The following is a 13,070-nucleotide window of genomic DNA, read 5'->3' on the forward strand; positions in this document are numbered from 1 at the left end:
ACAGCTAGCACTGGCTCGCAATTAAGAGCTTTTAAGTTATTTTAAATCATCATCGATAAATACTTGAATTGGTTGTTTAACTTATGTTACTGAACACTGTAGTAGTTTTGTATGTAGAAATGCTGGGTTTTTTTAAATGAAAGCTGAGTTTTTAATAGCACAAAGGTAGTTCCCCCACTTGAAAACTTTAGGAGTCGTGTCCTGCCACAGGCTCGCTCCTGCCCTGTGCAACCAGCAGAAGCACTTTCTGCTGTACCCTGCTGCTGCCGCAGTCCTTGTGTGCCAAAGTGTGTGCACTGGTAAGGCACGAGGACCTTGCTATTGGCCGTAAGAAGCTAAATATGAAATAACTTTAGGCTAGCTTGTTTGGAAAATATACTGGTGTCCTGATCTTTTTAGGAGAGGGATCTGTTGGAAAGCTTGGAAATATGAATGCAGGATTCTCACTCGCTTTTTGTTTTTTCTCTTCCTCCGTAGGTATGGCCTCACAAGTCTTGGTCTATCCACCATATGTTTATCAAACCCAGTCAAGTGCCTTTTGTAGTGTGAAGAAACTCAAACTAGAACCAAGCAGTTGCGTGTACCACGAAAGAACCTACCCGCAAATCTATGTGAATGGTAAAAACTTTGGCATTTCTCCCCACAGGGTTAGTACGTACTTTCAGACTAAAAACCCATTTGACAGACCTCGAGGACAGAACTTTTTGTTGCAGTCAAATGCTGTCGCTTTAAAAAATATCGGAGGTGCTACAAAAGCATTAGCAGCGCGGGCGCAGCGAGCTCAGTTAGAGGCACCTCGGACTGGGACGCAAGGAAGCCGATCAGAGATCCTGGAAGGACCCCAGCGATGTGGATTGAAGCGTAAGAGTGAAGAGCTGGATAATCAAAACAGCACGATGCAGATTGTTGATGAACTGTCCATCCTGCCTGCAATGTTGCAAACCAACGTAGGAAACCCAGTGACGGTTGTGACAACGGCTGCGACTTCAAAACAAAGTGGTACAAGCGGAGATGGAGATTACCAGTTGGTACAGCACGAGGTATTGTGCTCTGTGAAAAACACTTACGAGGTTCTTGATTTCCTTGGGCGAGGGACCTTTGGACAAGTAGTGAAGTGCTGGAAAAGGGGGACAAATGAGATTGTGGCAATCAAAATCTTGAAGAATCATCCTTCGTATGCACGCCAAGGACAAATAGAAGTGAGCATATTAGCGAGACTGAGTACTGAAAATGCTGATGAATTTAACTTTGTGAGAGCCTACGAATGCTTTCAGCATCGTAACCATACTTGTCTGGTTTTTGAGATGTTGGAACAGAACTTATATGACTTCCTGAAACAAAACAAATTCAGCCCTCTGCAACTGAAAGTAATACGGCCTATTCTGCAACAGGTGGCCACTGCACTGAAAAAACTAAAAAGCCTGGGTTTAATCCATGCTGACCTCAAACCAGAGAACATTATGTTGGTGGATCCTGTTCGGCAGCCTTACCGGGTTAAAGTAATAGATTTTGGGTCTGCCAGCCATGTATCAAAGACTATTTGTTCAACCTATTTACAATCTCGGTATTACAGGTAGGTGTCTTTTATTTTGTTTTTAACTTTTAATGGAACAAGGTTTTAGCACTTATTAAAGTTAATGGCTTAGATAATTACTCTTCCAGATAGCTAATAGAAATAATGTGGAAAACATAAGGGCCATCTAAGAAGGAAGGCCATACTAAGATTAAGTGGCTGGTTACCATTTTAAATGTGAATAATTGCTTTGAATGTTTTTATATTGTTATTTTTTTCTAGACGTGTGTTTTGTGTTGCACTCTGAAGTCATCAGTTGCTGTTATTTTGAGACCTCTGATGAGACTTTTTAAAAGGAAAATTGGAAAAAAAAATTAGCTTTCACTTGCTGGATTAGGGTGCCTTTCCTGCCTTCCTAACATGATGGGTTTTTTTCTGTGAGCAGCTGGACAGTGTACTAGAAGTGCCATATTTTTATATCCTATTGCCAAAGATTATGTAAATGCCTCTGTTTTTCTCCAGCACTTGTAAATATTTTGCCTAGGTCTTATAAACTGAGTTCTGATTGAGTGCCTTCAACAGCTGTGGGCTTCAGTGAACTTCTGAAGTTAGTGAGTGATAGGGTGTTTAAAATGTTTAAGGTGATAGCAGGCAGGTATTTAAAGTGATTTTGGTACATGGTTGCATTTTGCATAGGCCTCACAGTGGAGGTATATTTCTTGTTTTGTTTTTTAATCCTTTCTTTGTATAGTTATCCAACCTGTATGACATGTGAAAGCTGTTCGTATTTAGCATCTGAGGTCCTTTTGTTTTCTTCATAAGTTGAACTTGTCTTGATCGAAGACCTTTTTCAGTTCTGCTTTTTCATGGTTGGCAATAGTATGTCCTGGGTATTGCCTGTCTCTGCAAATTCAGTAAAAAGCTAGTAAACTAGGACAATGAGTAATTTGAAGAAAATTTTAAGTATTTTACAGCTATTCGTGTTGGAAGTCAAAACTTGTGCAGTGTAGACTTGATGAAATTAGTGATTGGACTTCATGCCAGAAAAATCTAATTACTCTTTGACTGTAGCTTGTAAACAAGAACGTTTCATGTGTAGTGCTCATTTAAAGTATTCTAATTCACCTGCATTTCCTCATTACTTAATTACAAACTGCAGCTAAAGGTTTAAAAACTACACAAAGTTCGTCAACAGAAAACTAAATTTGGAAACCCTATGAATTGATGCAAACCCACATTATACAAAAATGTGTGCAAGAGGAAATATGAAATTAAGTGAGTTGAGAGTTTGTTTTGATGTAATAGGTGTACACCGCTCAAGATACAGTATTTTCAAGCCCATCAGGACAAAAACATGCAAGTCTTGAAAAGTCAGCATGAATTTTGTGAGGTTCTAGACCAATGCAAATGTCTTAACATCAGCTGTTCTGTACAAATCCATAATTCAGCAGCTACTCAAGATGCATGGTCTGAGAATACTTCCTTATGTATTTTGGCTGTTCATTTATTGAAACAGTTACAGATTATTCTGAGCTATTGCCATTTCTGCCTCCTGCCTCCCCAAGAACTGGCAAAGGGGGAGAGGCTGTAGACAGCCAGGCTGGGTGGCCCTGTTGTAGTACTTCGTTCTCAACTAACTAGTTTCAAATTGTTTTTTCTACTTCAGATGGCTCATTAGGCATAGTGGTGGTGTGCTTATTCAGTTGCCTACATACAAATTTTAGCTGTAGTTACGTTTTACTTGGCCTGATGTTCTTTTGCACCTATACTTTACATAGAATTGTGACCTATGACATGCTTCCAAGGTTGAGCAGGTCTGTATGCTGGCAAGAGCAATGTGCAACTCCTGGGCACTCTGTGTGCATTTTGAATACTTGTATTGTATCACATGCACTGAAGTGTGAGTAAGTGGGGTTTGTTGTGAATGTACATCCGAAAATATTCTCCCCTCCCATCCCAAGCATAAGACTTGTGAGTGTATATGCTTGTCTTGGCTCAGTGATGTTGAATGATACTCATATAGACTCATATAACATATGCATCTAAAATTCCCTAGATACTAAGCTGCACTTAAGTGCTTTGTAAATATTCAGGCTGTTCAGTAGAAGATCATATTCTTTTATCTGGTATACTTTTATAATCCTTCTATAAAGTGGCATTTAAGCCAGTATTTTTTTGAAAGTAAAAAGGACTTGCAAAAAGAAAAAAGATTAGGGTCTATCTACTGGAATAGTTTTGATGATATATTTAAGTTAAATACTGGTTGAGATAATTTTGAAACTGACTTAGTTTTGGAAAAAAACCCCAACAACCAAACTACAAAATTATTTTCAGCAGAAAGTTTACTTCTGCAAAGATTTACTTCTGAAAAGGTTTTTAGCATGCTGGATTTCATCATGGATGCATGGGATTCTACCAGCTGAGTGATTCAAATTAACTTGGTGTGGCTTGGCATGCAGTTCCTCAAATGTTCTTTGTGTTGCTTTGGAAGCACCTGACTAGTGTAAATAATATGAGAAAATAGGGATTTGATCCAAAAGGTCTCAAAATAAATGATGCCAGGGAAATTCGAAGAGAAAAGCCTTAAAGAGGAATGAGAAGAGCCTTCAGAGATGTATCGAGATGGAATTTATTTTGCAAGAGATTGTGCTTCTTGTCGATCAAATAAGGAGCTACTTCATAAAATATAACTGTACTTAAGTGTTTTTTGTATTAGGAAAGGGTGGGAGTGATAGTGCAGGTTTGACTTGTTTGACTATGACATGTTGAAACAAACTCTTTAAGAAAATCAAGCAGCAGTTGGGACATTGAAATCTCTCTTTTTTTTTTTTTTTTTTTCTTTTTTTGGTCCCCTTGCACTCAATGGTGCTACATGTTTGTTCGGGTTATTTAAAGATCTATTTAAACAAATGTTTTCTTGCTATTTAAAGCTTCAGACTAAATTAATGCAATTAGTCATATTGGAAATGGTTTTTTTTAAAATGCTTGTGCCCTGCAGCACCTCTTTTATTAGTGTGATCTCATCTGTATTCTTGTGTACAATCTTTGAAAATTGTTTCTGTGCTAAACTGTATGTGTATTATCATGAGCTTTACCCGTAATTCTTACCAGCGGGGATCCCTGCACGGTCAGAGATGACAGTGCTTGAGACTTTGCTTCACCAAGTGACAGGCACAACATGCTGCTTTTACCTTGGAAGTATCCATATAAATGTCAGTTGATGTGAAACTGGCCTGTTCTGATATGCAAATGTGCTCAGCCAAGAATTTAAAGAAGAAGTTATTAAGAGGAAGCATTTTGTTTTTAAATGACTATTTTAGGATCTGAGGTTTTAGGAAAGTATGGAGCGAAGTGCCCTTAAACAATGACGTATGTTGAGAGGAAGCGGGGCTGCATCCCTGCGGCATTGAGATGCTGCTTCTCAGCCCTGTGGTGCCCGTGTCGTCCTGCTCCGGGGTGATGCTCACCCCATCCCTGTCCCTCCTTCTGCTCACCCCACATCTCTGGGAGGGAGGTGGCCTGGGGAGAATGGGAGAACAGTTATTTCCGGCAGCGCTGCTAATTTATGCCACGGTCATTTTCAAGAAAAGGATTTGCCCTTCTCTATGGAAATGTCCAGCCACCAGTGTCTGTAGAAGTGTATGTTGAATGTTCAAGAGAAACCCATAAAGAAGTTTTGTAAAAGTGAATAAAGAGAAAGAGGTTATGTTGTTTGTGTGCAGTTGTGTTTTTTTTTTTTTTTCTTCTAGATCTTGTCACTACTTTTTTTTTTTCCCCTCATTTACGGGACTGTCATTAGGTAATTATTGCGAGAATGGAGAACGCCATAAAGTCTACAGTTATGGTGTTTATTTTGAATGGTATTATCAGTATTTTACATCTGTAAGAGGAAGTGAGTAATGAATTGGAAAAGTAAGTAGAGGATTAGGACTTAAGGCAGGGAACATAATACAGCCAGGTGAATGGATAATGAGCTGACTTACCTCACTTACGTTAGTCTGTAGCAGAAAAAGAGGTGACATAATGATGACTATTGCAGACACTACTGTGCTTTTGTATGAGGAGAAATCCTGAAAAAAGTAAGACTAATTTAAATTTAAAAGAGTGTAGACAAACAGAAAAATGGAGACAAACTGGATGGTATGATAACGATTTTATGTTTTCTGTTTCTGGTTCAGCTTTGTCAAACAAAGAGAAAGTAAGAAAATAGTTAAAACAAGTATAAAAATACTTTTTGACAGTTTGTTACCTTTGGAAACTCCTCGTTATTATGTCTTGCTACAAATCAGAGTACTGATATGAATAAATATTAACCACACTATCCTGTCTTAAGTCACAGATTATTTTTTTTTCTTTGTTTTAAAGATGAAATAATATTTTGAATACTTGTTCCCTAAAAGACAGTGGCTATGCTTACATGCTGGTTTTATGCTGGTCTGGATTTTAATAGCTGTGGGCTAGAGAGATCTGGTATTTGAAGCCTTTTCTGTGCTGCTGGCCTCACACATTAAGCCTGTTGACCTTTTATGAATGATCTAAGTAGGTAAATAACTATGCAGTGTATACATTTTGAAAAGAAAAAAAACCCTTACATCCAGCGTAGGTGATCCAGCTTTTGTCATATATGGAAATGGTATGATAAGTATGTTGCTGTCCTTTTGGTCAGCTGTGCCCCAAATCACGAAAAGGGGAGCGTTGCATCCAAAATCAAAAGCTGCTTTTCCCCTTGTCCCAGGGCGCAGGCTGCGGAGGAGGGGAATCAGCACATTTCTTTTATTTCTAAGTCTGGTGTCTTGCACTCATCTGGTGAGGCAGAAAGTTTTCCCAGGGCATAGTGTTTCCCTCAAAGGCGTTTTCCTTTGCTTTGCCTCTCTCCTGAGGCTGAATGTATTTAGGGAAGTGGGTATGAGAAGAGGGGCTTCGAAATGTCAGGCTCCAAGGAGCTGTAACCTGCAAGAAGAGTCAGGTGATCTGAAACAGTCAAGGCGGTCCTGCTTATCTTTCCTTTCTGTTGCTGTGAGAAGCAATGGCCTTCTCAGCATTTTGCGTTCAGAAATAACTCTCTAGGTCTGGTTTCACAGCAGACCTCTTCTTTCTTCTGGTACTCCCTCCAGGAGTTTTTTTCCAGAGAAACTTCTGTTGAAACCTGTGTATAACTTCCCCTCTTTGAATCAGCTGTGTGCAACACCACCGTTTAAGGAGATCTGTTTTACTTGTTAGCTAGTATCTAACTGACAGTTAGCGATGCTGGCTGCACCTCGCTGTCGGCTGCACCATTCAGCCATTGTTCAGAGTGGTTAAAATTTTATTAAGAGGACGCACAGTTCCATCTAATGGTAACATCTATGTGGCAGGGTTTGGTAATGATGAAGCCTCTTCCTTCTCTGATACTTTTGTTCTCCCGCTTACTGCTTGGCTGTAACACCAGCTGAACTCATAAAACGCATCACCATGTTGGCATTTACCATCGAGTGTAGATGTGAAATCGAGTATAGCTCGAAGGGAGAGCTCTAGCAGTGTTTGTGTGTGCAGAGCTTCGTGATTTCTAGGGCTTGCTGTTGGTTGGGAGGAGTTACTGCTTAATTGTTTTTCAAGGGGAATCACCTTCATGTTGGTTTAATTTGGGGTTGTCTTCCTAAAAGACAGGATTTTGAAAATGAGATTTTGGTAAACCCCACAAAACTTATAATTCATAAAATCCTTCTAATATCATGCACTTGACAGTAGCCATTGCAGGTGTAGGAGTGAGGGCGTTCCTTCATTCCGCGTTCCTTATGCGCAGCCTCTGAAGGGAGCGGAACAGTCGCTGCTCCCGTTCCCTGTGTAGCTGCCCCGACAGTTACATTTCCTATCTTTTGCCTCCTTTCTCCAAAGAAAACATCTGCTTCATCATACTGTGGCAGATTATACTGCTGTTAGAGTCCAGCTGGAAATTTTACTGAAATATCTTTTGAGAACAAGCACTTAGTTTCCTGACGGAAGGACGCTCCTCTTGGCATCCAGCGTCCGTATGCGAACTGTCGTTTAGCATAGTCAAATTCATTGGGAAGATGAAGTGAATGGGAAGCAATATAATTGATCTCCATACAAAACAGGGCAGGCTGATGGACAACTTGAGTGATGCTGGCAGAATGGAAGCTGTCTGGTTATTAAGGGACACTCATGGCTTGGAAATGTTTTTCTGCTCCACTGGTGACAGAAGTAAAATCTGATCCTCATTATTCAGCGATTTGCCCATAAGAAAAAGCAAATGATGTGAGTAGATGCCCTCAGTGGAGTCAACTCATTCCTGAATCGGACAGTGATATCCTCCCTCCAGCCTTCCAACTAAGGATAGCTGCTAATCAACAGACTTGTTCCAGACAAAATGCCAAATGTCACTAGTGTTGCAGTGGAGCTCAGAGGGATGGAAAAATCGCTGTTGGATGTATTCCCGTTGGACAAGAGCAGGCTTTTCCCCCTCTCCTCCTTTCACCCTCCTCTCCCATGAAGGATGAGAGAGGATGGAGGAAGAGTGATAATCATCGTGTCCTGTGGTCCTGACATTGCTTTCACTCGCCCAGTCAGTTCTGCTGCAGCTTGGAGGGGTGATTTGATCTTGTTTAAACGGTTTTGGAAAAACAATGAAGTAGTTGAGTTCTGCAGCTTAATTACCGCCCGTGGGCTGGGCTGTAGCGAAGGCTACGTGTGTGCTCTGAGGCTGTTGTACTAGGACAGCTTTTTATTTACAACTTTTTCTGCTTTATACTTAGTTTCAGAATAAACCACCAACAGCTTATGCTGGTTTTTTTTTTTCCCCTCAAATTTATGACATCTGTTTGATCTGTTGTTCTCCCACTTTCTTGTGCACATTCCTTGAAAATCAGAGAAAAATTTTTCGTGGCCATGAATTCCTGGAGAGGCTTGTTTTCTCACTGGCCTTTAACCTGATTAGGTGTAGTCCTTGTCACTCCAGGGACTCCGGAGAACGCAGGCTGACATTACCTCCCTAGAGTGTTTTTGTTAAATTGAATGTTTTCTTTTCGTAGGTTAGGATTGTCGTCCTGATGGGTAACTATGACTCAGTGATGCATCCGTTGCATCCAAGTAACTTGTCGATTATTTTCTCCTAACATCAGATCAACATACAACTTACATATGTTTAAAACATCAGTTAAAAACATGTATTCAAATAAATACTTATCTGAATACAGATTTCCTTTATAGGCATGACCAAGGGAAGAAGTCATGCAAAACTGACATCTCGGGAAGCAACTGCTTTTTCAAGTCTGCCCGTTGCTGTCACATACTTGAAGTTTCTAAATAAGCTTTATCTAGAGTGGGATGTCTTGGTTTTTCTCCTTTCACAATGCCTGAAATTCTTGCCCAAAGTTTTTTGGGTTTTTTTGTTCGTTTTTTGTTTTTTGTTTTGTTTTTGTTTTGGGTGTTTAAACAAGCAGCAAAGCTCTGTTAATAAATTGAGTTTTCTGTCAGTTAGGGAAGCACAGTACGAGAACAAGCTAAAAATGCCTCTGTAAACAACTTGCACTTCAACATGCTAGCAGATGTTATTCTATCACTTTGAACTGTGCATCACTGAAGTGTATTGGGATATCTTAAAATAGTCAGGGGTGGTGGCCAGAGACTCTAGACTACTATAGATGGTGAGGCTGTTTCGCTGTTGCAATGAAATAAGCCAGAAGTACACGCTGCTAAGGTCATTTGCTTGCTCAAGGTCAGCATGTTCAAAGTCAGCTGCTATGACTTGCGAGCGTGGTTACTGTCAGTAGTATATATAAGAAAAGAGTCCTGGTAATGTAAGGAACTGCTATTACAAGTGAATTGGGACACTTAATAATTTCGATCACCCCCCTACCCCCCCTCGGCGAAAGTTGCTGGGCTGTGATTGCTGGTTTGTTTTCTTATCTGAGCAAACAGAACTTAATGTCAAGATAAGCTTTTGTGGGCTGTGACTGCGAACAAGTTGCTTTATTGATTTGGCAAGATTTTGTTTGCATTTTTTTGCATAGTGTTCATTAATTGTTTAATTGACTTCCTATTTTAAAGTTCTGTTTCACAGTTGCTAGGACCCAACCAAAAAACATTATAAGTATCCTCTGGGAGTGGTAATCTTAGCTCATCATAACTTCTTGTTTATATAGCTATTTGATAACAAACGTAGTTTCAATTATTACTTTCTAATCAACATAACATGGTCTCTAATACCTTATTATTCTTTGTTCATAGAAACAGAAAGTAAGAGAAGGTTTTTGGTAATGGTGTGGGTTTTTTTGGTTTTGTTGGGTTTTTCATGTTTGGTAATTTATTTTCTTTTGCATGCTGTGGAAAAGAATGGCAGGGTTACTGTAAATTTGGAACTTTTTTATTTCTTTTTCTTTTTTTAATCCTCTCTAAGGCCCAGAGGAGTACCGTGGGGATGGGAATGGATGAAATGGTGGCCAGCCTTCTAGTTGGTCATTTTTCTGAGCTAGAGATCTTCCAAGTAACGTAAGCTGGGATAACACATGAAGCATTCAAAGGTACCTGCTGGAGACTCTAGTAATGTCAGCCTGATTTCAAATTACTAGTGATGGTAGGAGCAACAACTTAAATCGGAGTTCAGGTGATGGTTCTCTTGGTCTTTAGATTGCTTCAGTTTGAACAGACGGGAAATTCTTTCTAATCTTGAAGGCAAAAGAGCTCTTGGTTCTTGCTGTATTTCAGTTTTTTAGAGATTGAACGACAGACCTAAGTTTGTCATGGCTGAAATTTTGGGAAACAGCTTTTATTTTTCACACATTAAAATAGATCTACTGAAATGTGATCCTTTTTTCTCATTGCACTGATATTCATGTCACAAAGATTTGTTCGTCATACATCTGCGTGTACGTGAGTGTGGATATATCTGGTATCTTAATTGCAGAAAATATCAGTGGTAGCTACAGTGCTGTATTTGTAAATATTGTGTCTTGCTGCTCCCACTGTGCCTATTTTGAAAATATGGCTGTGTGTTTCTGTTGTAAGAGCAGGTAGTACTAGATCTAAATCAACATGATTTGAAAGCAAAGCCTGTATACGTGAGCCCCCGTCTCGTCCATCTGGCATTCCTGTCTGCGAAGGAGGGCAAGCTGTTTTGTGGGTGAAGGCTGCCTTCTGCATCGGCTCGTGGCATCCGACACAAGCGAAGGACGCGTGGGGGAAGAAGTCTTCTGCGCGGTTGAGTACACAAAGATTGTCCGAGCTTCTACTCTGCTGACACAACCTGTGAACGGCTGGGGGCTCATCCCATCAGCTCATCCCGTCAGCCGCAGGAGGCAAACCGCCTCAGGTTGAACAAGTACAAATAGAGAATGTGGGCACCTGTAGAACATTTAACACTTGGGCAGGTTCAGACCAAAACCAGCAATAAAATAATATCATGATTAAAAAACAAAGCAGCGATGAGAAAAAAAACAAACCTTTTGTGAATTGTGGCATTAATTGGAAAGTGCTAGGGGTGGCTGACATAAAAATAAGTATTTGGGATGTAAAATAAAATTAAAATTTGTATGAAAATAAGTTGCCTTAAATGTCCATGTTGTCAAATTTTATACTGTATGTTTGAAGGTCCTTGATTCTATGGTGCTAGCTAATATTTTTGGAGGGATTTTTGCTTGGACTGTTAATAAAATACCTTCTAAAAAGTAAAATTGGATTAGGGAGCTGGAGGAAGCAGGCCATAAGCATTTCACAGATAAGATCTTCAAGCAGTTGCATTTTGAAACTATGATGTTACCTTAAGAAGTGTGAAGTGTCATTGTGCTTAAAAATCTTGGTTTGTTGGTAATTGCACAGCAACAGTTGATTAAAGGGCAGGCATAATGTAATTTAAACCAGTAGTACTTGCGTGTGAGTAGGTGAGTCTTTATGCAGACAAGATTGTGCTGGTGAGGCAAAAATTGTTTTTATCCTTATTAAGCGTTTTTCATAAAACTCCGAATCTGCCTGCAGGCGTAGGTGCGAAGTACATGGGAGAGGGGGCAATGCTGTGGCCTCCGTCCCACGTGCTCGTTGTTGGAAGTGGGCAGAAGCACAAGGTAGTGGCACTAAGCCTCCACAGAGGATGGATGGTGGGAAGCATTGTCTTCTGTCCGTGCGGTGTTGTCCAGCTTGTTGTATGGCACGGTACGACTGCAAGCGAACTTCAGCTCCCGTGTCTTAACATCAAAATCTGACCATTAACCTGCTAAGTAATGGAAAAAAAGCTGCATTCATGCTTCTTAGTGAAGGCACTATTAAATGGTAGTAAATTCAGAATACATTGGGGTTCACTTCATTTACTTGTGCTTCCAAAAGTCTAAGCTTTGCTTACCAGCATAGAGATGAAGTCAGGATTATAACCAGAATATCTTTCTCAGTGCACAATATGTACTTCAAGGATAAATTACTAAAAATAGTTTATTTGGTAATGCATGGTATCTGGAATTTTGATCAAATGTGAATTATTACGTATCCTGCAAAATGCTCCACATTATCTGAATTGCAGCAGCGTGGGAGCCTGGCTATGAAGCCCTTACTCCGCGAGAGAGCGGGGAAAAAAGATAGTCACAGTGCATCTTTAGAGCAGGCAAGTCAAACCTGTTCTCCTTTCTCTTAAACTCATGTTAAATGCTCCATGGGATTCAGGATTTCTCACTTGTACCTTCATGGTGTGTGTCGTGCTGGGCCTGCCATATTTAAAACTACCTGAAACAGCGAAACAGAGCAATTTGCCAGTCGTGCTGTTTGTGTGCAGCTGAGATGTAGCCAGTGAGTTTCTCTTGCACAGGACACTTTCTTTGTGCTAAAAATTCAAACGTTTGTGAAGTTTTGTTCTGCACTCTAAGGACTATTGTAAATGTTGCCATTTTCCCCTTTATAGATACCAAGGACGTCTCTGTTGTCCCAAGACAGCACAGCAATCTCTCGCAAAATATTATCTCTTTACGTGGGTCCCTTAATTCAGAATTGCACCGTAGTTCCAGAGTTGAATTTTTGATCAGTGTTTTGAATACCTTATTGGATATTTTTGGGAACGATAGATTCTCACCCTTATAGTCAATCATTCAATACTAAGTGTTCAAAATATTTAAAAACACCAGATACTTCACAATGAAATCTTTCACGAGAGCATGCTTTATTGTTTCAAGTGTAGTACATACAGGTAATCTTGGAAAAAGAGCTGTTCCTTTAGCAACAGTATCAGTATTCAGGTTGTGTGTGTGTATGAAAACATCTACAACACAACTGAACTGTCTTTTTTTTTTTTGATGTTGCAGGTTCAAAATTAATGTAAATTTAAAATGTCTTTTAATTGTCCAAAATTGATTCTAGGAATTGAATTGGAACGTTTTTTTTTTCATTATTTTTATTACTTGCAATAAAAACTACTTCCCCGATAACTTTTGGATGTGTGCGTTTCATAACTTCTTTGAAAAACCGCACGCATTACGTTGCTTATGTACAAGGCTTTTATGTAAATGTCACACTATATGAAGCTTTTAAGGTGCATATTACTGTAGCTCTGTCAACTGAAAAAATGTCATAATTTTTACAATTG

The 13,070-nt window shown here is 39.7% G+C and overlaps 1 protein-coding gene across 3 annotated transcripts in view; it reads left to right on the forward strand.

Annotated features, from left to right (window-relative positions):
• HIPK3 (homeodomain interacting protein kinase 3) overlaps positions 1–13,070 on the forward strand; it is a 79,012-nt gene that overhangs the window by 16,679 nt on the left and 49,263 nt on the right. For all 3 annotated transcript variants that reach the window (XM_054198455.1, XM_054198457.1, XM_054198456.1), the window contains exon 2: positions 478–1,573. In XM_054198455.1, the coding sequence (XP_054054430.1) occupies positions 480–1,573 (1,094 nt within the window). In that variant the 5' untranslated portion in view covers positions 478–479. The remainder of the gene's footprint in view (positions 1–477; positions 1,574–13,070) is intronic.

This window comes from Rissa tridactyla, chromosome 4 (assembly GCF_028500815.1).
Source record: "Rissa tridactyla isolate bRisTri1 chromosome 4, bRisTri1.patW.cur.20221130, whole genome shotgun sequence".
Taxonomy (NCBI): Eukaryota; Metazoa; Chordata; class Aves; order Charadriiformes; family Laridae; genus Rissa; species Rissa tridactyla.